Genomic DNA, 26,631 nt, shown 5'->3' with positions numbered 1-26,631 from the left:
CCATGCAGCATGCCAGTCACTTACAGACATCCCAAAACACTGTACGGCCCAGAAAGTTTCAGGCAAACCCAAGTACTTGGCTCATGTTTCATTGGAGTTAAACCTTTGGACTACAACATAACCAAGAAAAAGCCTGCAGACACTGGAAATCCAAAGCAACAGACTCAAAATGCCGGAAGAATTCAGCAGGTCAGGCAGCATCCACGGAAATGAATACCGTAAACAGTAGACGTTTCGGTCGAGACCCTTCTTTGGAACTACAACATGGCCAAAATGGTCCTGCAGCCAACAGGCATGATAATCTTGGTCCTCCCACTGAGTGTCGGACGGTGATGTCGGTCTTTCTTCAGTCCTCCCACCACCAGGGGCGGTGATGTCGGTCCTTCCAGCAGCAGGGGCGGTCGCGCTCCTGGGGCTGCGCGCGACCGGCGGTGTGCGTGTACGGGTGTCGGGGTCGCGCTCTGTCGGGTCTCGGGGTGCAGGTGGACGCGAGGCCGCCCCGGAGCGATGGCGCTACGCGAGTTCGAGCGACACCTGGACTCGCTGAGCTCGGAGCTGGGCAGCGAGGCGAGTCGGGCGGCGGGACCGGCGGGCGGTTCGACTGGGGAGGCCGAGGAGCTGCATTACATCCCTGTGCGGGTGCTGGGCCGCGGCGCCTTCGGCGAGGCCACGCTGTACCGGCGGACCGAGGTAGGCACGGCAGGATCCCAACCGGGGCCGCTCGCTCAGCTGTCACGGCGCTCATCCCCGGGCCCTCCTTCACTGTCAAGGACGCTTCCTCAGCTCCTGAGGAGCTCGTCCCCTGGGGCGCTCTGTCACGTACGAGGAAGCTCATCCCTGCTGCGCTTAGCCTGTGTGCTCCCTCACTGCCAGCCCCGGACATGTTTGGCTGATGGATGGAGAGGGGGGTGTGTCCGCAGTGTCGAATAATGACCAGGAGCCTCTGCCCCCTCACTGTACAGATGGGCCAATTCCATCCCAGTGGTTCAATTTACCAATCCATCATCCCAGGTGTCCATCGTAACCCCCAGAACCAGGTAACCTCATTACTGGGTGGCATGGGTGTTCACTGATGCCATCGTCCAAGCGTCCATGGGTTGTGGAACAGTTCACACAGACTGGCAGCAACGGGTCCTCCAGCTATGTGGGACAGTGGGCCGACCAGAGTAGGGAGCTGCTGGAATCTGAACCAGAATCAGGTTTATTATCACCGACATGTTGTGAAGTTTGTCATTTTGTGGTAGCAGTACAATTCAATACATAAAAATATTATAAGTTATAATAAGAAAAATATTTTATAAATAAAGTGCAAAAAGAGAGCAAAATAGTGATGTGGTATTTATGGTTCATAGTCCATTCAGAAATCTGATGGTGGAGGGGCAAGAAATGTTCCTAAAAAGTAATGTGTGTCTTCACATTCCCGGATGTCCTTTCTGATGGTAGTAATGAGAAGAGAGCATTTCCTGGGTGATGGGGGTCCTTATTGATGGTTGCTGCCTTCTTGAGGCATCACCTTTAGAAGATGTCCTTGAGGACAGTGCCTATGATGGAGCTGGCTGAGTCTAGAACCCATTGCAGCTATTTCCAATCCTGTGCATTGACACTCCATACCAGGTGATGCAGCCAGTTAGAATGCTGTCCACAGTGTATCAGTAGAGATTTGCTAGAGTCTTTGGTGATGTGCCAGATCTCCTCAAACTCCTAATGAAATATAGCCGCTAGTATACCTTCAATGTAACTGCATCAATATGTTAGGCCCAGGATAGCTCTTCAGAGATGCTAACACCCAGGAACTTGAAGTTGCTGACTCCTCTATGAGGACCAGTGTGTGTGTTCCTTCAAATTCCCCTTCTTGAAGTCCACGATCAATTCTTTGGTGTTATTGATATTGAGTGTGAGATTGTTGTCCCTCAACCAGATGATCCATCGCACTCCTGGATTCTTCCTTGTCACCATCTGAGATTCTGCCGACAACAGTGTGTCATTGATCAATTTATAGAAATCAAAATTCATAATATCAGTGAATTTATAGACTGTTTCTGGAGCAGGCAGATAAAAGGGCTTTTAGAAAGTGATCATATGGTTGGAGAAGGTCGACATGGATATCCGAAAGGGAAATCATGTTGGATTAATGCATTGGGAAGTCTTTGGGGTTGTAAAATGGAAAATGGGTCAGACTGAACCAGCGTGTGGTGGATTTGGACTTGCAGAGGCCTTCGATAACTCCCACAAGTCAGACAGAATCACTGTTCACAACTGTTGGAACATGTAGAAAGTTTGTAACAATACAATTCTGTTCAACATGTCCTTTGTAGGGCGTATTGGAGAGTTTTGTTCCTTCTAGAATGTAGAACAATACAGCACAGGAACAGGCTCTTCAACCCACAATGTTTTGCCAAACTAATTAAACTAGTAATTAAAACCCTACTAAACAAGTCCATTCTGCCAACTCAATGTCTATATCCCTCCAAATTTAAAACACAAGAAATTCTACAGAATCTAGATTTTTTTTATCAAGTCTGATGAAGGCTATCAGCCTGAAACGTCCATTCTTTATTCTTCTCTGTAGAAACTGCCTGACCCTGCTGAGTTCCTCCACCAGTTTATATGTGTTAGTCCATGTTCTATCATTCTCTGCACATTCATGTGACTAACAGCATCTTGAAGGCCACTGTTGTAACTGTTCGACTACTACCACCTGCACATTCCAGGCACCCACCACTCTGTTTGGAAAATATGATACTTGCCCCCCTCCCCACATCTCCTTTGAACTTATCCCATCTCACCTTAAATGCATGCCCTCTGGTATTAGACATTTCAATCCTGGGAAAAAGATCCTGGCTGTCTATGCCTGTCATAACTTTATAAACCTCTTTCAGATCTCCCCTCAGCCACTGCCACTCCAGTTTAGAGTCATAGAGCACTACAGCACAGAAACATTCTCCCGAGTCCCATCCACCTGCACCTGGATTATATCTCTCCATACCCCTCCCATCCATGTACTTAGAAACATAGAAAACCTACAGCACAATATAAGCCCTTCGGCGCACAAAAATGTGCCAAACAATTCCTTACCTGAGAAATTACCTAGGGTTACCCATAGCCCTCTATTTTTCTGAACTGCACATACCTGTCCAGAAGTCTCTTAAGAGACCCAGTCGTATCCGCCTCCACCACCATCACCAGTAGCCCATTCCATGTACTCACCACTCTGCATAAAACACTTACCCCTGACATCACCTCTGTACCTACTTCCAAGCACCTTAAAACTGTGCCCTTTCATGTTAGCCATTTCAGCCCTGGGAAAAAGCCTCTGACTATCCACACAATCAATGCCTCGCATTATCTGGTACACCTCTATTAGGTCACGTCTCATCCTCTGGTGCTCCAAGGGAAAAAGGCCGAGTTCATTCAACCTATTCTCATGAGGCATGCTCCCCAATCCAGGCAACATCCTTGTAAATCTCCTCTGCACCCTTTCTATATCCTTCCTATAGTGATTTGACCAGAACTGAGCACAGTACTCCAAGTGGGGTCTGACCAGGGTCCTATATAGCTGCAACATTACCTCTCGGCTCCTAAATTCAGTCCCACGATAGATGAAGGCCAATGCACCGTCTGCTTTCTTAACCACAGAGTCAGCCTGCACAGCAGCCATGAGTGTCCTGTGGACTCGGACCCCAAGATCCCTCTGATCCTCCACACTGCCAAGAGTCTTACCATTAATACTATATTCTGCCATCATATTTGACCTACCAAAATGAACCACCTCACACTTATCTGGGTTGAACTCCATATGCCACTTCTCAGCCCAGTTTTGCATCTTATCAGTGTCCCACTGTAACCTTTGACAGCCCTCCACACTATCCACAACACCTCCAACCTTTGTGTCATCAGCAAATTTAGTAACCTATACCTCCACTTCTTCTTCATTTACTGTATAAGAATCACGAAGAGTAGGGGTCCCAGAATAGATCCCTGAGGCACACCACTGCTGACCGACCTCCATGCAGAATATGACCCATCTACAACCATTCTTTGCCTTCTGTGGGCAAGCGAGTTCTGGATCCACAAAGCAATTTCCCCTTGGATCCCATGTCTCCTTACTTTCTCAATAAGCCTTTCATGGGGTACCTTGTCAAATGCCTTACTGAAATCCATATACACTACATCTACTTCTCTACCATCATCAATGTGTTTAGTACTCCAAATTTCTCTTAAATGTTGAAATCAAACCAGAATCCACTACTTCTGCTGGCAGCTCGTTTCACACTCTTACGAACCCTCTGGGTGAAGAGGTTCACCCTCAGGTTCCTCCTAAACATTTCACCTTTCATCCTTAACATAAGATCGCTAGTTCTAATTGTCATCCAAACTTAGTGGGGAAAAGCCTGTTATTATTTACCCTGTCTATACCCCTTATAATTTTGTATACCTCTATCAAATCACCCCTCATTCTCCTACGCTCCAGGGAATAAAATCCCAAGCTATTCAACCTATCCCTATAACTCAGGTACTCAAGACCCGGCAACATCCTTGTATATTTTCTCTGTACTCTCAATGTCTTGTATAACTTCAACATAACATCCCAAATCCTGTACTCATTACTTTAATTTATGAAGGCCAATGTGCCAAAAGCTTTCTTTACGACCCTCTGTACCCTCTCTATGATGTACTTTTTAGATTGGTACCATGGTCAGCAGAGACATGATGGGCTAAAGCCTGTTCCTATATTGTCCACTGTTCCACGTTCTGTCCCATTGATGGTGGAGCCACCCTCAGTTCAGCCTCTGTGAGGGGTGGGGATGAAAATCGGAAGGAAATAGGCTGGGTGTTGGGTTACTGAAAGGAGAGTGATGGAGAGGCTAGTGGAGAGTGGAGGAGGCAGAGGGAGGTGGAAGGACAGGGTTGGGACGCAGTAGTAGGGATGGGAGAGGAGGATTAGGGGAGGGGTAGTCAGGATGCAAGAGGTGGAGAGGAGGGGCAGGAATCAGTGAGCAGGGTGCAGGCATTCAGATGGAACGAGAACTGGAAAGAGGAGTCGGCCATCTGGCCCATGAAGCCTGCTCCACCATTCAATAAGATCATGGCTGATCTGACCATGGACTTAGTGTCACCTACCTGCCTTTTCCCCATACCATTAATTACCCTGCTATGCAAAAATCTATACAACTGTCATAAATATATTTAATGTGGTAGCCTCTACTGCTTTCCTAGGCAAAGAAGCTTCTCATTTCTGTCCTAAATCTATTCCCCTGAATCTGGAGATGACGTCTCCTAGTTCTAGTCTCACCTACCAATGGAAACAACTTTCCTGCCTCTATCTCATTTACCCATACATAATTCTAAATGTTTCTACAGGATTCTTCTGAATTCCAGCAACCATAGTCCCAGGTTACTCTCTCTCTCTCTCTCCTCTTAAGATAACTCCCTCATCTCCAGAATCAACCTGGTGAACCTTCTCCACATTGACTTCAAAGCCTGTATATCTTTCCTCTGGTGAGGAGGCCAGAACTGCATGCAGTAGTCAGGTGTGGCCTCGGCAGCACCCTGTACAGTTGAAGTATAACCTCTCTGCATTTGAATTTAATCCCTCTAGCAATGAAGGTTGACATTCCATTTGCCATCTTGATAATGGGTTGCATCTGCAAACCAATTTTTCACAATTCATGCACAAGCACTCTCAAGACCTTCTGCACAATACCATGCTGCAATCTTTCCACCCTCAAAATAACAATGGATCTTTAACTTTTCTTTCCAAGTTGGATGTTCTCACATTTAGCAACATTGTGCTCTATCTGCCAGACCCTTACTCACTCTCTTGACATATCTATAGCTCTCTGCAGATTCTCAGCATCCTCACAACTTGCTTTCCTTCTCAATTTAGGGTCATCAGCAAACTTAGATACACTACAGTCCGCTCTTCCAAAATTCCAAATTGTTAATGTATAACGTGAACAGTTGTGGGTCCAGCACCGACCCCTGTGGCACTCCGCACTCCACTGACTTCTAACTAGAGAAACACCCATTTATCCCAACTCTCTGCTTTCTATTGGTTAACCAATCTTCTATCCGTGCATCCATTTCTTATGGATAAGTGATTTAATATGGCACCTTACTGAACATCTTCCAGAATTCCAAGTATGCAGCGTACTCCTATTTCCCTCTATCTACTGTGCTCATTATATCCTCAAAAGATCTCCAGCAAGGTTGTCAAACAGGATTTGTTCTGAAGGGCTTCTTTACACAAAGAGTGATGGGTACCTGGAATGTATTGGCAGAGGTGGTGGTAGAGGCAAATGCAATGGACACATTTAAGAGTTTGTTGGAAGGCACATGGATGTAAGAAAATTGGGGTTCTATTGCCTGTGTAGGAGGGAAGGATTAGATTAATCATGGAGTAGGTTTATATAAGTTGACACAACATGGTTAGCTGAAGGACCGGTATTATTCTGTGTTCTATGTTTTATTAATCCATGCTGTGCCTGCCTGTTGGAACCACTTCTATCTAGATGTCTCGCTATTTCTTTCATTTACCTGACTACAGAAGTTGAGTCAACAGGCCTATTTACCTGCCTTATGACTCCATCCTTTTATAAACAGTGGTGTGACATTCACTGTCGTCCAGTCTGCCAGGACCTGCCCAAAGTCCAGAGAATTTTGGTCAATTCTCTCAAGCTCATGTACATGGTGTTTGTGGTGGGTGGATGCTGATGCACCACCATTGCCCAGGCCCTCTCACTCTTTCCCCTCCCTCTCACCTGCCACCCCCTTCCCCCTCCCCCCCCCACACTCCCTGTTGCTGCGCCACCTGACAGTGTGCCCCCACAGGATGACTCGCTGGTGGTGTGGAAGGAGATCGACCTGGCGAGGCTGTCAGAGCGAGAGCGGCAGGACACGCAGAACGAGATCCTCATCCTGTCCGTGCTGCAGCACCACAACATCATCGCCTACTACAACCACTTCCTAGACAACAGCCGGCTGCTCATCGAGGTCGAGTACTGCAACGGTGAGGAGGCTGGGGCAGGGAGGTGTGGAGGGGATGAGGAAAGTAGGGGTGAGGGCCATTGGAGGTTTGGATGAGAGGTTGGGGAAAGTGATGATGGGGATAAAGAGTGGACTGCTGCTGTGCTTGTCGTTGATAGGAGGAATGGATGGAGGTGTGAGAAATGATGGGTGGGGTGTGTGCAGGTGGGGGGGGGGGGGAATGAAGTGGATCTGGGGCTGATGGGTTTGAGAGGTGCTGCCCTGGTTGGGCTGACAGGAGGGAGGAGGTGGTGGTGATGGGGCAGTGAGGGGCGATGGTTGGGGGGGGGGGGCAGTATGGAAGTAGGTGGTGTGCATGTCGAGGATAGGGATAATGGGTGCTGCCCTGGCTGGAGTGGCACTGTAACCTGCCATTGGAGAAGATGAAGGCTGGGGGAGTGGTGGTTAATGGTGGTTGGGGGTGTTGGAGGGGTGATGTGAAGCTGTGCTGACATTGTGTCTGTCATTGACAGGAGGGAACTTGTACGACAAAATCCTGCAGCAGGGAGACAAACTCTTCCCCGAGGAGGTAGGTGGGTGTTGGGGGTAGGGAGGCTGTGCGCGAGGGCCTGTGAGGATGGAGACGAATGGATGATGGAGGAGTTGAAGATTGGGGGAGAGGATAGGAGAAGGGGAGTGGGGTTGTTGGTGTGGGAAGAGGGGTCAAGGGTTGGGGAGAGCCTGAGGGGAGAGGGGAGGGAGAGGGTGTGGGTGATGGGGTTGGGCCAAGGAGGAGGGTTGAGGGGAGGTGACAGTGCCGACCCTGTAACACTCCCCCTGCCCTGTGTGACCTTGTGCTGTTGCTCTCTCCACAGACAGTGGTGTGGTATCTATACCAGATCCTCTCTGCGGTGGCACACATCCACAGCTATGGCATCCTGCACCGGTCAGTCAGGGGAGGTGAAGAACATGTGGGGAGGGGGAGCATCGCAGACCAGGGGACCGAGCGGGGTTGAGGGGTGTCGGTGGTAGTGACCTCATAACAGAGCGCCGTGTTACATCCCCTGTTGTCTTTCCCTTCATCTCTCCCACATTCTCAACCTCCTCTTCTTACCCCCCCACCCCGAACTCCTCCATGACACCCCGTCCATCACCCTCCACCCCACCTTCCCTCCTCAACTTTCCCTCTCCCCTGTACCCCACCCCTCCTTTGATCTGCAGCCCTCCCTAATTCCCCCTCCATCACTGTCCACCCTCTGCCCATGCCCCCAACCCTCTCCCCTACTGTCCTTCCCACCTCCCTCCTCCCCTTCTTCCCCCTCCTTCGCTGACATTTCTCTCTCCACAGAGACATTAAGACACTGAACATCTTCCTCACCAAGTCCGACCTGATCAAGCTTGGCGACTATGGACTGGCCAAGCGGCTCAACTCTCCCCACTCCATGGCTGAAACGGTAAGTCTGGACCAACAGGTCAGTGGGGAGGTCACGGCACAGATACAGACTCTTTGGCCCATCCACCTGTGCTGACCAAGGTGCCCACACAGCCAGTCTCAGTTTCTTGTATTTGGCTCATACCACTCCAAGCTCTACCCCTCCACGTACCTGTTTAAGTGCTTTATATGAAGTTGAAGTTGTACAACACATCGGTGAGGTCTAATTTGGAGTATTGTGTGCAATTCTGGCCACCTACCTACAGGAAAAGTATTAATAAGATTGAAAGAGTACCAAGTAAGTTTACAAGGATATTGCCAGGACTTCAGGATCTAGGGTATAGGAAAAGGTTGAATAGGTTAGAACTTTATTCCCTGGAGAATAGAAGAATGAGGAAAGATTTGATAGATGTATGCAAAATTATGAGGGGTGTAGATACAGTAAATGCAAGCAGGCTTTTCCCACTGGGGTTGAGTGAGAGTAGAACAAGAGGCTATGGGTTAAGGGTAAAAGATGAAATGTTTAAGGGAAAAATGAGGGGGAACTTCTTCACTCAGAGGGTGGTGGGAGTGTGGAGCAAGCTGCCACCAGAAGTGGTGCATGTGAGTTCAACTTCAACATTTAAGAGAAGTTTGGATAAGTACATAGCTTTGAGAGGTATAGTCCGGGTGCAGGTCGATGGGACTAGAATAGTTGACCGGCATGGACTAGATAGGCCAAAGAGCCTGTTTCGGTGCAGTAGGGTTCTATGACTACCTTCCTCAAGTTATTGGACTTGCTGTGTGATTACTTAGAGAGAAGTAAAGCCCAGCTACAGTGTGGACATTCTGGTGACGCGGCATTGTGTCAGGGTGGTGAATATCCTGTGAAGCTGTTCTAACCCCAATAGTGAATGGAATCCCCTCCCATGTAACTCTCTCCAGTCCAGGAGGTCTTGGTGGTCTGAGGGGAGGGAAGGGAGGTGTGTCTCCGACTGCAGGGTTTCAGACCATCTGCAGCGCAGAAACAGGCTAGTTGGTCTACGTGGTCCATGCCGATCTGATCTTCTACTTGGTTCCATCTACTTGAACTGGACCTTAGCCCTCCCTACCCCTCCCATCCGTGTACTTATCTGAATTTCTCTTCATTGTTACAATTGAACCTGCATCCACCACTTCTGCTGGAACTCCACGAGAAAGCTAACAACCTTCCCTCCCACCCAGTCCTCCATTTTTTATCATCCATGTGCCTATCTAAGTCTTTTAAGTGCCCCTAATGTACCTGTCTCTACCAACATCGCAGGCAGGGTGTTCCATGGGTAGAAATACCTATCTCTGACATCCCCCTGTACTTTCCTCCAATCACCTTAAAATTATATCCCCTGGTATTAGCATTTACCACTGTGGGGAAAAGTCTCGGGCTGTCCACTCTATCTGTGCTTCTTATAATCCTGTACACCTCTATCAACACCACATATCCTCCTTTTCTCCAAAGAGAAAAGCCCTAGCTCGCTCAACCTTTCATCATATGACATGCCCACTAGTCCATGCAGCATCTATGCATCTCTCTAAAGCTTCCACGTTCCTCCTACAGTGAGACAACCAGAGCTGATCACAGTACTCCAATAATGGTCCAATAGAGGGTTTAGGGAGGCTGAAGGGTGACCAAAAAGGTGTATAATGTGGAGGGGCACGAGGTAGATGGTCAGTTTTTTCCTCTGGATAAGAATGTAAAGCTAGAGGTGATAGGTTTAAGCTGAGAGGGAGGGTGAACGGGAATCTGAAGGGTAAGGGAGGTGTGTGTTGCCCAGTGCTGGTGGGTGTTGTGTTCCCTTGGGCCGGCAGACAGTGCTGGGGTGGGAAAAGTGATGTGTGTTCCCCAGTGCAGTCGGTGTGTGTTCCCTGGGACTGGTGGGCAGTGTGTTCCCCGAGGCTAGTGAACAGTGCTGGTGACATGTTCCGTGTGTTCCCCACAGTGTGTCGGTACTCCCTACTACATGTCCCCAGAGCTGTGCCAGGGGGAGCGCTACAACTTCAAGTCGGACATCTGGGCTGTGGGCTGTGTGCTCTGCGAGCTGCTCACCCTCAAACGCACCTTCGATGCCACCGTAAGGAGTTGAGAGACTGTCCTCCCCTCTCCGACTGTCTCCCCACCACCCACCCCTCTGCTCTCCCCACCCCCTTCTCCCATCTCCTCTCCTCTCCAACATACCTTCAGTGCCATGGTAAGGAGCTGAGAGATCACCCACCCACTCCCCTCTCCCCACCACCATCCCCTCCCTAACATCATCCTTTCCTTATTTCCCACCGCCATTCCCTCCCCTCTCCCAGCCCACCCTCCTTCCCACAATCTCCTCCCCACCACCATTGCCTTCGTTATCCCTCCTTCCTTCCCTCTTTACCTTCCCCTCTTCCCCCCTCTCTCCCCCTCCCCTGCTCCCACTGAGCTGGTGTCCCTGCCGCTCTCTGCAGAACCCACTGAACCTGTGTGTGAAGATTGTGAAGGGGACACGTACGATGGAGGTGGATGCCAGTGTGTACAGCGAGGATGCCCGTTCCATTGTACTGGAGTGTTTGGACACGGTGCGTACCTTTACCCTCTGGCCGGTCACCTTCCCAAGCTAACGACATTTACCCTGATCTCCAGCATCTTTCCCTCTAATAGCTCAGGCTGCTCACCTTATGCCTTCTTGTTCCCTCCCTACCACCTTTGTGAATACTCAGATTATACAGCACACATCACGAAAATAAGCCCTTCAGCCTTACTGGTCTATACCGACGTTGGATCCATTCTCAAGTCATCCTATTTGCCCACTTTTGGCTCAAATCCCTCTAAAACTTTCCTATCCATGTACCTGTCCAAGTATCTTTTAAATGTCATTATTGTACCTGCCTCAAACACTTCCTCTGGCAGCTCATGACATACACTCACCACCTTCAAGGTGAAAGAGCTGCTCTTCATGTCTCTGTTAAATCTTTTCCCTCTCACCCTAAACTTATGCCCTCTAGTTCTTGATTCCCCATTCCTGGGGAAGTTAGCAACACCCCAAGTTCGAGCTGTTCAATTTCTCTAATGTTCAGTAATTTCTGCCCCTTCTTTCTTTTTGCACTGCCCATTCTGGTTCCCCCCCTCCTCTCCTCACCTGCCCATCACCTCCCTCTGAATCCTTTACTTCTTCCCCTTCTCCCACAGCCCACTCTCCTCTTCTATCAGATTTCTTCTTCTTCAGCCCTTTACCTCTTTGAACTATCATTCCCCAGCTTCTCATTTCATCCTCCTTTCTCCACCCACCCATGTTCCCCCTCACCCGGTCTCACCTATCACTTGCAGCTTGTACTCCCCCCCCCCCCCCCCCCCCATTCTGGCTTCTCCCTCCTTCCTTTTCAGTCACAATAAAGAGTCTCAGCCTGAAACGTCGACTGTTCATTCCTCTCCATAGACACTGCCTGACTGGCTGAGTTCCTCTGGGATTTTGTATGTGTTATTCTAGAATCTCAGGAATGCTGGAAAATGATGATGAATACATGATCTATATCCAGCGTCCCCTCTGGAATCACACTAGCAGGCCTTGGGGATTTTTCAGTGTTTGATCCCTTTAATTTCCCTTTTTGTTCTGAGAACAGATTTCTTCTGTTTATTTGTTTGGAAATTCAGCACAATAACAGGCTCTTCTGGCCTGGACAAGCCCATGCTGCCCAATTACATCCATGTGACCAACTAACGTACTAACCCCACACATCTTTTGGAATGTGGGAGGAAACCGGAGCACCCGGCAGCAACCTACACAGTCGTAGGGAGAATGTACAAACCCCTTACACACAGAAGCAGAAATTGAACCCGGGTCTCTGGCATAGTCACAGCATTATGCAATCCACTACAGCACAGTGACCTACTGTTCTAGGGTTCCAGGAAAGATGTTCTGAATACATGTTTCCATTAGTTTCCCTCTCTCACTAAACCCTGTGTACCTGCTATTCCTGTGATATTGTTTGTGTCCTGTGTGAGGGTCAAGCCTGAGTTTGATGTGTCTTCTGCTTTGTACTCATTAACTTCCCCATTCCTGACTTTGAGAGACCAGCACTGTCTTCACAAATCTGCTCAGTCTCTAAATTTACAGGGTGATGGAATGTTCTGTGCAAGTTTACTCTCATGTCTTCCCCTTTCCTTTCCTAATCCATTCTTTGCTGAATTCTAAGTCACTCCTAGTCCTTGCTTGTTTTACATTCCTCTGCCAGCTAGAATTGATCTAATGAATTCCTGGTCTCTGCCTTTTAAGCAATCTTCATCTGGTGTTGCTCCGCCGCCCCCAAATCCCACAGTTCACTCAGACAGATAACCGCGTGGCTCCAAGCTGACCTGACAGATCCCGTTGCATGTGTTTATCAACCTGCCTTTGCCTGTGCACATGGCATGGTGACAGTAACCTGCCTGTTTTCCAGGACCCCGACAAGAGGCCAACGGCTGAGGAGATCCTGAGCCGACCTGTCATCAGCACCCGGAGAGCGTGAGTTCCCTCACCACTGCATGGACTCCTACACAATCGCCCTCTTCCCTCCTCCCGACCTGTCATCAGCACCCGGAGAGCGTGAGTTCCCTCACCACTGCATGGACTCCTACACAATCGCCCTCTTCCCTCCTCCCGACCTGTCATCAGCACCCGGAGAGCGTGAGTTCCCTCACCACTGCATGGACTCCTACACAATCGCCCTCTTCCCTCCTCCCGACCTGTCATCAGCACCCGGAGAGCGTGAGTTCCCTCACCACTGCATGGACTCCTACACAATCGCCCTCTTCCCTCCTCCCGACCTGTCATCAGCACTCAGAGAGCGTGAGTTCCCTCACCACTGCATGGACTCCTACACAATCGCCCTCTTCCCTCCTCCCGACCTGTCATCAGCACCCGGAGAGCGTGAGTTCCCTCACCACTGCATGGACTCCTACACAATCACCCTCTTCCCTCCTCCCGACCTGTCATCAGCACCCGGAGAGCGTGAGTTCCCTCACCACTGCATGGACTCCTACACAATCGCCCTCTTCCCTCCTCCCGACCTGTCATCAGCACTCAGAGAGCGTGAGTTCCCTCACTACTGCATGGACTCCTACACAATCGCCCTCTTCCCTCCTCCCGACCTGTCATCAGCACCCGGAGAGCGTGAGTTCCCTCACCACTGCATGGACTCCTACACAATCGCCCTCTTCCCTCCTCCCGACCTGTCATCAGCACCCGGAGAGCGTGAGTTCCCTCACCACTGCATGGACTCCTACACAATCGCCCTCTTCCCTCCTCCCGACCTGTCATCAGCATTCAGAGAGCGTGAGTTCCCTCACCACTGCATGGACTCCTACACAATCGCCCTCTTCCCTCCTCCCGACCTGTCATCAGCACCCGGAGAGCGTGAGTTCCCTCACCACTGCATGGACTCCTACACAATCGCCCTCTTCCCTCCTCCCAACCTGTCATCAGCACCCGGAGAGCGTGAGTTCCCTCACCACTGCATGGACTCCTACACAATCGCCCTCTTCCCTCCTCCCGACCTGTCATCAGCACCCGGAGAGCGTGAGTTCCCTCACCACTGCACTGACCCCCCCCCCCCCCCCAACTTTCCGCACTATATTCCCCTTACACACTTACCCCAACAGGACCCCTCTCCCCTTTCCAACCTGTCATCAGCACCCACAGAGCGTGACTTCCCTCACCTCTGCACAGACGCTTCCCTCTCACCATCTGCACTCCCTCACACTTCCCTCGCCCTACCATACTGCCCACTAGTAGTCCTCCTACACCACACACTCTTCACCCCATAATTCCCCCTGAAATCCCCCTCCCTTCTGTCCCCAAACTCCCTTCCCCTCACACTTGCTTCCTCCATTGCTCCTACTCCCTACACCCTCCTCCCTCAGTGTCTTTGAGCTCCCCCTCCTCATCCTCTCCTTCCCTACTACCCCCCTACAGAAACTGTATGCTGACTCTGTCTCTACTCCCCACCTCTCATCATGCCTCTCCCACTTACCACCACAGCCCCATTCTTTAATCTTATTCCCTTCCTTTCTCTCACCCGCCTGCCTCATTTACCTCTGTCTTTCTCCCCCTTCCTCTCACCTCCTCCCTTTCCTTCACCTTTCCCTCACCCTGATCCAGCATTGCTACCATGAGACAGTTTATTATATCTGATTCTGTTCCAGGCTGATGGAGGACAGAGTCTCTCAGCTCAATGCTCCTGCCCGGAAAACAAGGTGGGTCACATCTCAACCCCCACCCAAGGGTGCTGACACTTCGGGGGAACGAGTTGGGAGTCAGGAAGGGGCTGGGTCATCAAGAGGTCAGTGTGGTTTGGGCTGGGGTTGTGGATGATTGGGTCGGGGAGGGCCAGGTGGTTTGAGTCAGTGATCAGAGAGGGATGGGGTCAGGAGTGAGGGAGGAGTCAACTGGTCTTCCAGGGATGGGTTGAATCAGGAATGGATAAGGTTGGGGAGGGTAGGTGATTGGAGGGGAGGCTGTGTATATTGTTTTTCTTTGTTCCCATGCAGACTGAATGCCCCTGCCGACCCATCCATCGCCGTTGTGACCAGCCGGTTCAGTGACGTGTATTTCTGGGGAGGGGGCAAGGCCACCCCCCAGAAACTAGACCTGTTCAAGAGTGGCCGCAGTGCCCAGCAGGTCTGTGCCAGCAACACCCACTTCGCTGTAGTGTCTGTCGAGAAGGAGCTGTACACCTGGGCGGTGAGTGGGCTGTCCGTGTGTCGTTAGTGTATTGCTGTGGCGCAGTGTCCATTTCTTGCTGCTACAATGTCGTGTCTGTGTTGCAACAGCACGTGGTTGCCCTTTGAACTTTCCCAGTGTTGTGCTGGTGACCACACTGTCCCTCAGAATGACCTCCAAGATCCATGTCTGCTCCTGAGTGGGTAGGTTGGGAGAGAGGCCAGGGTGCAGGAGTGGTGCCTCGGCTGTGAGAGGGTGTTCACTGAGCACTCCACGACCTGGACCACTGACAGCTGAAGCCTCAGACCACAGGTCCCTCACTCTAGATCAGCGCATACCCATGTCCCAAGCAGTGATGCAGGTTTGCAACGCCTGCAAGGCTTTGGGTGAAATTTGTTTCTTGCTGGTGTGGGTCTGGGTGAGATTTGCTTCTTGCTATGCAGAGGTTAGATGTTGTCTGGTGAGTGTGACTGTGGGGTGGCAGGAGGCAGTAAGGGGCCCTAACAGGTGTGAGCCTCTCTCTGTCGTTGCAGAATGTGCAGGGGGGCAGGAAGATGGTGGGTCAGCTGGGCCATGGAGACCGGGCCTCCTACCGCCAGCCGAAGTGGGTGGAGAAGCTCCAAGGAAAGGCCATCCACCAAGCAGCCTGTGGTGACGAATTCACTGTCTGTATCACCGGTGAGTGGGGGTGGGGGGGAGAGGCTGGGGCACAGACTGCAGTCACAGTCCACTTGATTCTACACAGTCACAGCATGCGGGATTGTATACCGTCACACAATGTCACTGCCCACGGGATTATACGCTGTCACAGCCTGTGAGGTTCCGCACCCCCACAGCATGCAGGATTCCACTCCATCACAGCCCACGGGATTGTACACTGTCACATATGGTCACAGTCACAGTACATCATCACAGCCCATGGTGTCATTTGTACAGCAACATCATACACTTTCACCACTGCACTGTCAGGCAAAGTCACAGACTGCAGTGCTGTATAGAGCACCATCGCACATTGCAACACATCATTCTGACCCCAGGACAGTGTGTTGGGACAGTGAAGGCAGCTTCACTCTGTCTCTGACCCTGGGAGTGTGATGGGACTGTATTGGAGGGAGCTTCACTCTGTGTCGGAGCCCGAGCATGTACGATGGGACGATGTGCAGGGGGAGGTGTAGATGGTCAGTACTGTGGGGATGATGCTCCTTGTGCCCACCCCCTGATCACTGCCCTCTAATGTGTGATAGATGAGGGACATCTGTATGCCTTTGGTTCCGATTACTACGGCTGCATTGGGTGTGATGGTCAGAACGGTCAGGAGGTGTTGGAGCCGGTGCTGGTGGAGTTCTCCCTCGATCATGCCGTCCAGCAGGTATCCTGCGGCGATAATCACGTGGTGGCACTGACACGGAACAAAGAGGTCTTCGCCTGGGGCTGCGGTGAGCACGGTGAGTACCCCAGAGTTCAGGGTGCAGAGAGAACCTGCAGAAGGCATGGGTCAGGGTGCAGAGAGAACGTTACACTTCCCTGCTGCAGAAGGCAGGAGTCAGGGTGCAGAGGGCAGGTCACTCTACCCTGGGTTAGAGGTCAAAGCACACACCTAATTCAGGATCCATCTACTCAAACTTCACTGTCAGCATGTGGCATTCAGATCACCCAGCAACGTGAACTCTTGACCCAACTCAGTCAACAAATCGAGTCCGAGCAACTCAAGGTCATTATTCAACCCAGTACTGCTAGGAACATCTGCACCCCTCCACAGATGGGAGGGTAAGTCCAGGGTCTGCCTAAGGCAACAGGCCACTCTGTCAGTGTGCCAAACACTTTCTTCACTACCCTGCCTATCTATACTGCCACATTCAGGAAACTATGTACCTGTACCCCTCGGTCTCTCTTTTCCACTACACTCCCATGGCTCTGTCATTCACTGCATAAGTACTGCTCTGGTTTAGCAGCCCAGTATGTGAGGGCGGCATGATTTTAAGGTGGTTGGAGGAAAGTATAGAGGGGGATGTCAGAGGTATGGTTTTTTTACACAGTGGCAGGTGCATGGAACAAGCTGCCAGGGGTAGTGCTAGAGGCCGATACATTACAGATATTTAAGAAACTCTTGTGCATGTGGATGAAAGAGAAATGCAGGGATATGTGGGAGGATAGGATTATCTTGATCTTAGAGTAGATTAAAAGGTTGGCACAACATTGTGGGCTGAAGAGCCTGTGCTGTATTGTTCTATGTTCTAAAATGCATCTCTTTGCATTTGAGTAGCACATACAAAATGCTGGTGGAACTCGCAAGTCAGACTCCGTCCCTTTTCTTTCCTGTTCTGATGAAGGGTCTTAGCTTGAAACATCAATTGTTCATTTCCCTCCATAGATGCTGCCTGACTTGCTGAGTTTCACCAGCATTTTGTGTATGTTGCTTAAGATTTCTAGCAGCTGCAGAGCCTCTTGTGTTTATCTTTTTTTGCACTTGTCTGAATTAAATTCCCTCAGCCATTCCTTGCCCGCTTCCTGAGTTGATCTCAGTACTGGTGTAACCTTGGGTAACCTGCTACGCTCACCAAAGGGCCTGTTCCTGTGTTGTGTAACTTAATCACTCTATGATTTAATACAGGCAAGTGGAATCAGATTTATTATCACTCTCAGATGAAATTAGTTGTTTTGTAGCAGCAGTACAGTGCAAAGAAATGAATTACTATAAATTACAGTGGATCCTGGGACACATCAGGACCAGTACATTTTGGCCCAATTCGCCAAAGTTTAATGGAAATAGTTAAAAAGGTATTAAAAAGATGAACTACCATTTAACTGTATAACAAGTTATGTATTTAAATGAAATCCAGAACAAATTAGAACAGTAATAATACTAGCACAGTACTATAAAACTATATTAGTTCCTAATAGTTAATGACGGAGGAATTCATCCAGTGTACACTGCTGTGTTCAGACTAAGTGGTGGGCTAGGTTTGAGTGTCCGAGTAGAGTACTGTGCTGCTATTCTCTGGTGTTGAGGGCTGGGAATACTTAAGGCTGGGATTGGAAGGTGTTTGGTTTGGAGGCTTGGGGAGTGGGGGGGGGTGCGATCAACAGGTGGTGATTGAGTATTGTGGTGGGTGCTGTGTCCTGTGGATTTTGCTGGGTGGCTGTCCCAAACTTTGCTGGAACTTAGTGCTCGTTGTTGGTTACAGGGCGCCTCGGGCTGGATTCAGAGGAGGATTACCCGTACCCAGAAAGGGTGAGTGCACCTAGACCACATGTTCCAAGTTGTGTAAACGTAAACTCTGCTTTGTGTACTCTCTATACTGCACTGTACACATTCAAATGGCAAATTCCACCTGTGGAGGTGGGGACAGATGTTGGAGGGGGCGGGGTAGGAGGTTTGCGGAGGATTTGGGATGTGACTCGTTGATTGGGGAGGAATTGTAGGTGAGGGTGGGAGGTTGAGGGAGCTTTTGGGTGGAATTGATAGATGTGGGAGGAACTGTATCAGGATGAAGATGTGGGGGCACTGTGGGATTGAAGTTACGGGAGGGGTTGTACTGGGGGTGAAGATGTGGGAGGATTGGTATGGGAATGGGAGGAGTGGGGGAATATTTGTAGTGGGATGGTTGATCTGGCGGGGTGGGTCAGGGTAGAGGTTGATTGTGGAAAGTTTGGGAAGATTTTTTTTATATTTACTGAGAGACGGTACAAAATAGGCCCTTCCAGTCCTTTGAGCCACACTACCCAACAACCCGTGAATTGACCCTTGCCCAGTCACAGGAGAATTTACAGTAACCAATTAACCCATCAACGTGGGAGGGGCTGTGTGAGGGTGGTGGATGTGAGGATAAGGGAGGCTTAGGGAGATGTGGGAAAGGTTGTATGGGCCTGGGAGGTCTGGAGGTGAAATCTGTTGATTGGGGAGGGACTGGGAGTCTGGGGGGGTGGGATCTGTTGATTGGGGAGGTGCTGGGGATCTGGGAGTGGGATCTGTTGATCAGTGAGGGGGTAGGTGGGGGTGGGATCCGTTGATTTGGGAAGGACAGTGTGGGGTGGGATCCATTGATTGGGGAGGGGCTGGGGTCTGGGAGTGGGATCCATTGATCAGGCAGGGGGTGGGTGGGATCCGTTGATTGGAGAGGGACTGTGTGGGGGTGGGTAGGAACTGGGATCTATTGATCGGGGAGGGACTGTGTGGAGGTGGGTAGGGGGTAGGATCTGTCGATTTGGGATGGACTGTGGGGGTGGGAAGGAGCTGGATCCGTTGATCAGGGAGGGACTGCGTGGGGTTGGGTAGGGTTGCAAAGGTGTGGGAGGGATGGGGTAGAGAGATGTATGCAGCCTGGTTCAGGATCTAGGGTAAGGGAAGAGGTAACAAGGAGCCCTTGTACCTGATGCTGTGTGGGGGTGAGGTGTGAGAGTTGGGGTGGGGTGTCTCTGATCTTTATGTGGGCTGTTGATACCCAGAAAGGTGAAGCAGACTAACAAGGTGTACAGTATCAGGGTGCAATGTGTACCGGTGATTCAGGGAGGGTTAGTGAATGAACAGGGAGAGCAGGTATGAAAGGGCAGGATATTACTCCCCCCACCCTACAGGACAGTCTCTGGGAGTAGTCACCAGAGTCAGGGCAGGAGGCAGTGGCAATGATAGTGTAAGAGGAGGGCAGTAGTGAGAGAGGGAAACGGTCCAGAGACTGATGGGTTGGGGCCAAGAGCACCGGAAGGAGTGCAGGTAGGAGGGATGGGACTGCAGGGGAAAGGGAGGGAGTGGTGGTTGTGGGAGGGAGCACAGGGGTGTGAGTGAGAGGTATGTTATCCCTGCTGGGAGCTGTCTTGAATGTGTGGGGTCGAACTGATGGGTTGGGCACTGGTGACTCGGCTCTATAAGAGAACCAGTCTCTGACCAAATGGCCAGCACTCCCCGGCAGTGTCGCTGGGTGTGTTATATCCCTGTGTGCAGCTTGACCCAGCACTCATTCACTGGTTAACACCAGGGCTTGTGGTTATCACTGCACACATGACTGATTAACAGAGGATGTGCTTAACAGTGTAATTGGTTAATAGAGATTGTGGTTACCACAGCCAGTATAACTCATTAATGATGTTCCTCTGCCACAGGTGGACGTGCCAGTGAGCCTGAGCGTGGTGTCGGTGCAGTGTGGGTCTGATGGCACTTTCTTCGTCACCCAGAGTGGGAAGGTGCTGGCCTGTGGCAACAACGAGTACAACAAACTCGGCCTCAACCATTACATGAGGGGCCTCAGGACCCAGCACAACAAGGTGAGGATGGGCTCAGACCAGCCCACATCACCCCTCCCTGATACACACACCTTCCCCTCAAAACATCACCTTCCCTGTCACCCTACCCTTGACGCATCACCCCTCCCCCACCCCGACATGTGCTGACATTGGTGTTTCGGCTGTTTACCCTGGGGAGGTGTGATTGGGACACGTGGTGGTGTGATATGGGTGATAATGGAGGAGAGGTCATGGTGGGATACCTCCTTTTTCCTCTGTGCCTTTGAGTATGAGCCCACGGCAAGGGCTGGGTCTTCAAGTGATGGGTGGGATATCTCTGCCATGCGCTCTGTGTCCCGGAGGGTAGGGACAGCAACAGGTCGGAGGTGCGGTGGTGACCCCAGGGGTCGGGGTTAGTGAGCAGGTCAGAGCCAGCAGTGGTTACCCAACCTCTCAGCCACATTGTTCACTCTACAGCCTGACCAGGAGGTGCCCTACATGACAACACTGACCTTATCCAAGCAGCTGGCCATCTACAGGGTGAAGACCGTCGCTGCAGGCAAGACCCACACCGCAGCCATCGACGGTGAGCAACTGGGAGAACAGGGGAGATCTATGTATCCCTCAGACAACAGGTGAAATGATCAAATCACAAGGGGATCCATGTAGAACCTCATGGAGGTCCGTGTATCCCTCAGTCCAACAGGAGTAATGATAAACAAGGGGAACATGAGGGGAAACTTCTTCACTCAGAGGTTGTGAGTGTGGAAGTGATGGATGAGGATTCAATTGTAACGTTTAAGAGATGCTTGGATAAGTACATGGATGAGAGATATGGAGGGCTCTGGTTTGGGTGTCGGTCAGTGGGACTAATCAGAAGATCAGGCCAGCACAGACTAAATGGGTTGAAGGGTCTGTTTCTATGTTGTAGTGCTCTATGACTCTATGACCCCAACAGCAGAAATAAAAACTGAATATGTTAGAAGCACTGAGTGGATGGGGCAGCATCTGTTGATCCTGGAAGTAAAAATCAGGAGGTCCTTGCAGCTGTATGAAGTTTCAGTAAGACCATGTTTGCAGAATTGTGTCCAGTTCTGGTCACCCCTCTATAAGAAGGATGTAAAGGCTTTGGAGAGGGTGCAGAAGAGCTTCACCAGGATGCTGCTTGGATTAGAGGGCATGAGCTATCAAGAGAGGTTAGATGAACTTGGGTTGTTTTCTGTGGAGCAGCAGAGGCTGGCAGGAGAACTTAATAACTTGTATAAAATTGAGAGGTACAGGTAGAATAGACAGCCAAAGTCTTCTCCAGGGTGGAAATGTTAAACAATAGTGGACACAGCTTTAGGTGTGAGGGAGAGTTCAAATAAGGTTTCTGAAGCAAGTATTTCACACAGAGAGACTGTGGCTGGATTGTGCTGCTGAGGATAGTGGAGGAGGCTGATATAATAGGCTTTTAGGCACGTGAACTAACCTGGGTGGGGGAATGTTAGTTTAATTTGGCATCAAAGTCAGAATGGATCCTAGCTTAGAATTGTGACGAAGATTCCTTCCTCGCCCATCACCATAACTCATTCTGTCTCCATCGACACTGCCTAACCCGCTGGCTGTTTTCAGCACTACACCCACGCATGGCCTCCTACACCAACCAATCCATGGAAGAAGTCATTAGGGAATTGGGGTGGGACAGGGGTCAGTTGAGGCACACAATCGACATTATCCTTGGATTAGGGGCTGGGGAAGGGCACAGTCGAAATTACCCGTGTCCGGGATCAGGGTGGGACAACGGGTGATTTAATGTGTCTGTGTCTGTTACATAGAGCGAGGGCGCCTGTTGACGTTTGGCTGTAACAAATACGGGCAGCTGGGTGTAGGAGACTACAGGAAACGAGATGGCATCAACGTTCTGGTGGGGGCCCTCGGAGGGAAGCAGGTGACCAGAGTGTCGTGTGGAGACGGGTTCACCATCGCATCCACCGATGGTACGTCAGGGAAAATCGGGATTTAGCCGACTCCTCCCGCCACGCACATGCTCATGCTCTCGCACGTGCACGCACACATCTCACACATCCACACACAGCATCACAAGTGTGTGCCTGCATACACAACATCACGTGTGAGGTTTCCGTGCTCCAATCCACGATCTCGTCTGGTGTCCGTGCCCTGATCTCCAGACTGCCCCCCCCCCCCCCCCCCACCCCAGTGTTGTGTCAGTGCTAATGGCTGTGAATGTTTGGCAGATAACCAGATCTTCGCCTGGGGTAACGGAGGGAATGGTCGGCTCGGAATGACGGTCAACGAGAAAGGGTTCGGCTCAGAGATCTGCACCTCATGGCCTCGGCCCATCTTCGGTTCACTGCACAACGTATCTGACTTGTCCTGTAGGGGCTGGCATACGATCCTCATAGCTGGTGAGTGCCTGCGACTGGCCGATACAGCCTCCCCTTGCTTACCCCGCCACCAACAGCCCAAGGCTCCTGCCCCTCCCACCATGCGACACACTCTCAGTACTGCTTCCTACCACAATGTGACCCTTCCTCAGTACCACTCCTCCCACAGTAGGATACTCCCTCAGTACTACCCCCAGGTAGTCTACATTCCCAGTGTAGGATGGGGCCTTTCCCTGCTGTCTGATGTGGACTGGTGGCACTGACGGATGGGTGCCTGTATTCCTGATAGTTAGTGCCCAGGATGTGCAAAGTATCTCATTCACTCTTACCGCTAGCAGTCCCAGTGAGGTCTGCACGTGTGGGTGAGATCCTTCTCACTCCCGTCTCAAGGGCACCTGGTACTCTGCAGGACAGGTATGATGAATGGAGCAGCCTCCAGAAACACTCTCCCTGTCTTTCCATTCCAGAAATCGTGTTTGTGTCTAAAACTATTCGCTCCAACAGCAGTGGGATCTCCATTGGAGCTGGTGAGTACTGCATAGCTTTGCTGAACTCAGCAGACGCTGTCAGTGTCAGTGTGCGACTGACGCGTCATGTGGAACGAGTGTCGTACTGTGTGTGCTACAGTCTGTGCATCATCACATGTGATAGGGTGAATGTGTGTTAGAGGCACTTAATTTAAAGTGTGTGATTACAGAGAATAACAGGATATGTTGTGTGTAACATTGTGCTTAATACTGTGTTTGAGATACTGGGTGTAATATGTGTAGGGGAGTGAACTACGATCAATGAATGGGTGTAATTGTCATGTGTGTACCGTGTGTGTATGTATTCACTGTCCAGGGTTTGGGGTGAGGGTGGTCAGAGTCCAAATGGCTCTTCCCCTAAGACCAGTGCATGGGGCTTTAGGAGGTTGTAACTAGTTTCCTGATCCCTTCCCTCACCCTAGACACCTCTCTCATCCCTCCCTCCTTCACCCTTCCCCTGAGACCCTCCCTCACTCACTCGCTTTCCCTTCCCTGAGTTGACCCTGTGGTGTGCCCAGTTACACAGGTCTCTCTGCCAGAGGACGAGGCCGTCTCCGAGCGTGAGCGGCAAAACCGGATGAAACGAACAGCTGAGGACAAACGAGGCGTCGGCCTCTTCAACCGGCTCACCACCTCCAGCCAGCTGACTGACACCTCCTGCCCCCAGTGGCTACTACAGGTAGGGAGGAGCCTGGTGGTGTCCACACATGCATGGGAGTGGGTGTGGGGTGGGGGTGGATAACTCATCTGGAGAAGTTTGATTCTCCATTTCCCCCAGACTGACTGCCCCACACTCCCTCTCCCCACAGACTGACCTTCCTCTTTATGTATGTGTGTATGTCTGGGACATACGTGTGTAGGTGCACATCTGGGTGTATTCAAGTTGAGAAGTTGGTTTAACGCCTGCGCCCTATCATTCTGCAGGAACTGGAGAATGCTGAGTTCATCCCAATTCCAGACAGCCCAGCAGAAGCACCTAGGCAGCCATCCAGATCAGAGGCGGACACCCTTCCCTATGGGCAGCTGAGGGCGACGAAGGACAAGGTGGGTCAGCTGGTTCACTCTTCAACCCAGCATCTCTTAGTGTGTGTGTCCCTCTCCCCTCTCCCGTCTCCTGCTCCCGAGCACCTCTTGGTTTGTGTGTGTGTCTCTCTCTTTGAACAACGTCTCTCAATGTTCTGCATGTGTGTCCACTGTCTCTTGTTCTGTGTATCGGGACTCATGTTTCTCTCAGCCTGTCCTGGTGAGTGTTGCTCAGTGTGTCCACGTATGCCCGGAGTGTGTGTCTGTGTCCACGTATCCATGGGGTGTATTAGTGTGTGTCCACGCATCCATGGGGTGTATGTGTCTGTGTCCACGTATCCATGGGGTGTATGTGTATGTGTCCAGGTATCCACGGGGTGTATGTCTGTGTGTCCAGGTATCCATGGGGTGTATGTGTATGTGTCCACGCATGCACGGGGTGTATGTGTATGTGTCCAGGTATCCATGGGGTGTATGTGTATGTGTCCACACATGCACGGGGTGTATGTGTGTGTGTCCAGGTATCCATGGGGTGTATGTGTATGTGTCCACACATGCACGGGGTGTATGTGTGTGTGTCCAGGTATCCACGGGGTGTATGTGTATGTGTCCACGCATCCACGGGGTGTATTAGTGTGTGTCCACGTATCCACGGGGTGTATGTGTATGTGTCCAGGTATCCATGGGGTGTATGTGTATGTGTCCACGTATCCACGGGGTGTATGTGTATGTGTCCAGGTATCCATGGGGTGTATGTGTATGTGTCCAGGTATCCATGGGGTGTATGTGTGTGTGTCCACGTATCCACGGGGTGTATGTGTATGTGTCCAGGTATCCATGGGGTGTATGTGTATGTGTCCAGGTATCCATGGGGTGTATGTGTATGTGTCCACACATCCATGGGGTGTATGTGTATGTGTCCAGGTATCCATGGGGTGTATGTGTATGTGTCCAGGTATCCATGGGGTGTATGTGTCCACGCATCCATGGGGTGTATGTGTATGTGTCCAGGCATCCATGGGGTGTATGTGTATGTGTCCAGGTATCCATGGGGTGTATGTGTCCACGCATCCATGGGGTGTATGTGTATGTGTCCACGCATCCACGGGGTGTATGTGTATGTGTCCACGTATCCATGGGGTGTATGTGTATGTGTCCAGGTATCCATGGGGTGTATGTGTCCACGCATCCACGGGGTGTATGTGTATGTGTCCACGCATCCACGGGGTGTATGTGTATGTGTCCAGGTATCCACGGGGTGTATTAGTGTGTGTCCACGTATCCATGGGGTGTATGTGTATGTGTCCAGGTATCCATGGGGTGTATGTGTCCACGCATCCATGGGGTGTATGTGTATGTGTCCACGCATCCACGGGGTGTATGTGTATGCGTCCAGGTATCCATGGGGTGTATGTGTATGTGTCCACGCATCCACGGGGTGTATGTGTATGCGTCCAGGTATCCATGGGGTGTATGTGTATGTGTCCAGGTATCCATGGGGTGTATGTGTATGTGTCCAGGTATCCATGGGGTGTATTAGTGTGTGTCCACGTATCCATGGGGTGTATGTGTATGTGTCCAGGTATCCATGGGGTGTATGTGTATGTGTCCAGGTATCCATGGGGTGTATGTGTGTGTGTCCACGTATCCACGGGGTGTATTAGTGTGTGTCCACGTATCCACGGGGTGTATGTGTATGTGTCCAGGTATCCATGGGGTGTATGTGTATGTGTCCAGGTATCCATGGGGTGTATGTGTATGTGTCCACGTATCCACGGGGTGTATGTGTATGTGTCCAGGTATCCATGGGGTGTATGTGTATGTGTCCAGGTATCCATGGGTGTATGTGTATGTGTCCACGCATCCACGGGGTGTATTAGTGTGTGTCCACGTATCCACGGGGTGTATGTGTATGTGTCCAGGTATCCATGGGGTGTATGTGTCCACGCATCCACGGGGTGTATGTGTATGTGTCCACGCATCCATGGGGTGTATTACTGTGTGTCCACGTATCCACGGGGTGTATGTGTATGTGTCCAGGTATCCATGGGGTGTATGTGTCCACGCATCCACGGGGTGTATGTGTGTGTGTCCACGTATCCACGGGGTGTATGTGTCTGTGTGTCCACGCATCCACGGGGTGTATGTCTGTGTGTCCAGGTATCCATGGGGTGTATGTGTATGTGTCCAGGTATCCATGGGGTGTATGTGTATGTGTCCACACATGCACGGGGTGTATGTGTATGTGTCCACGTATCCACGGGGTGTATGTCTGTGTGTCCAGGTATCCATGGGGTGTATGTGTATGTGTCCAGGTATCCATGGGGTGTATGTGTATGTGTCCACGTATCCACAGGGTGTATGTGTGTGTGTCCAGGTATCCATGGGGTGTATTAGTG

At 50.9% G+C, this 26,631-nt stretch overlaps 1 protein-coding gene across 1 annotated transcript in view; it reads left to right on the top strand.

The window, feature by feature from the left end:
• The first annotated feature begins 417 nt into the window (after positions 1-417).
• nek9 (NIMA related kinase 9) overlaps positions 418-26,631 on the top strand; it is a 33,624-nt gene continuing 7,410 nt past the window's right edge. Inside the window, exons 1-20 of the mRNA XM_073039490.1 lie at positions 418-690; positions 6,832-7,009; positions 7,500-7,555; positions 7,842-7,912; positions 8,315-8,420; positions 10,354-10,485; positions 10,850-10,960; positions 12,818-12,882; positions 14,562-14,612; positions 14,907-15,099; positions 15,612-15,756; positions 16,323-16,523; positions 18,264-18,310; positions 20,176-20,337; positions 20,773-20,881; positions 22,113-22,274; positions 22,533-22,703; positions 23,150-23,209; positions 23,728-23,888; positions 24,134-24,253. Of these exons, the coding sequence (XP_072895591.1) occupies positions 508-690; positions 6,832-7,009; positions 7,500-7,555; positions 7,842-7,912; positions 8,315-8,420; positions 10,354-10,485; positions 10,850-10,960; positions 12,818-12,882; positions 14,562-14,612; positions 14,907-15,099; positions 15,612-15,756; positions 16,323-16,523; positions 18,264-18,310; positions 20,176-20,337; positions 20,773-20,881; positions 22,113-22,274; positions 22,533-22,703; positions 23,150-23,209; positions 23,728-23,888; positions 24,134-24,253 (2,484 nt within the window). The 5' untranslated portion in view covers positions 418-507. The remainder of the gene's footprint in view (positions 691-6,831; positions 7,010-7,499; positions 7,556-7,841; positions 7,913-8,314; positions 8,421-10,353; positions 10,486-10,849; positions 10,961-12,817; positions 12,883-14,561; positions 14,613-14,906; positions 15,100-15,611; positions 15,757-16,322; positions 16,524-18,263; positions 18,311-20,175; positions 20,338-20,772; positions 20,882-22,112; positions 22,275-22,532; positions 22,704-23,149; positions 23,210-23,727; positions 23,889-24,133; positions 24,254-26,631) is intronic.

Source organism: Hemitrygon akajei, chromosome 3, assembly GCF_048418815.1.
Source record: "Hemitrygon akajei chromosome 3, sHemAka1.3, whole genome shotgun sequence".
Taxonomy (NCBI): Eukaryota; Metazoa; Chordata; class Chondrichthyes; order Myliobatiformes; family Dasyatidae; genus Hemitrygon; species Hemitrygon akajei.
Note: the sequence above shows the minus strand (reverse complement) of the source record. Positions and strands in the feature narration are given on the sequence as shown.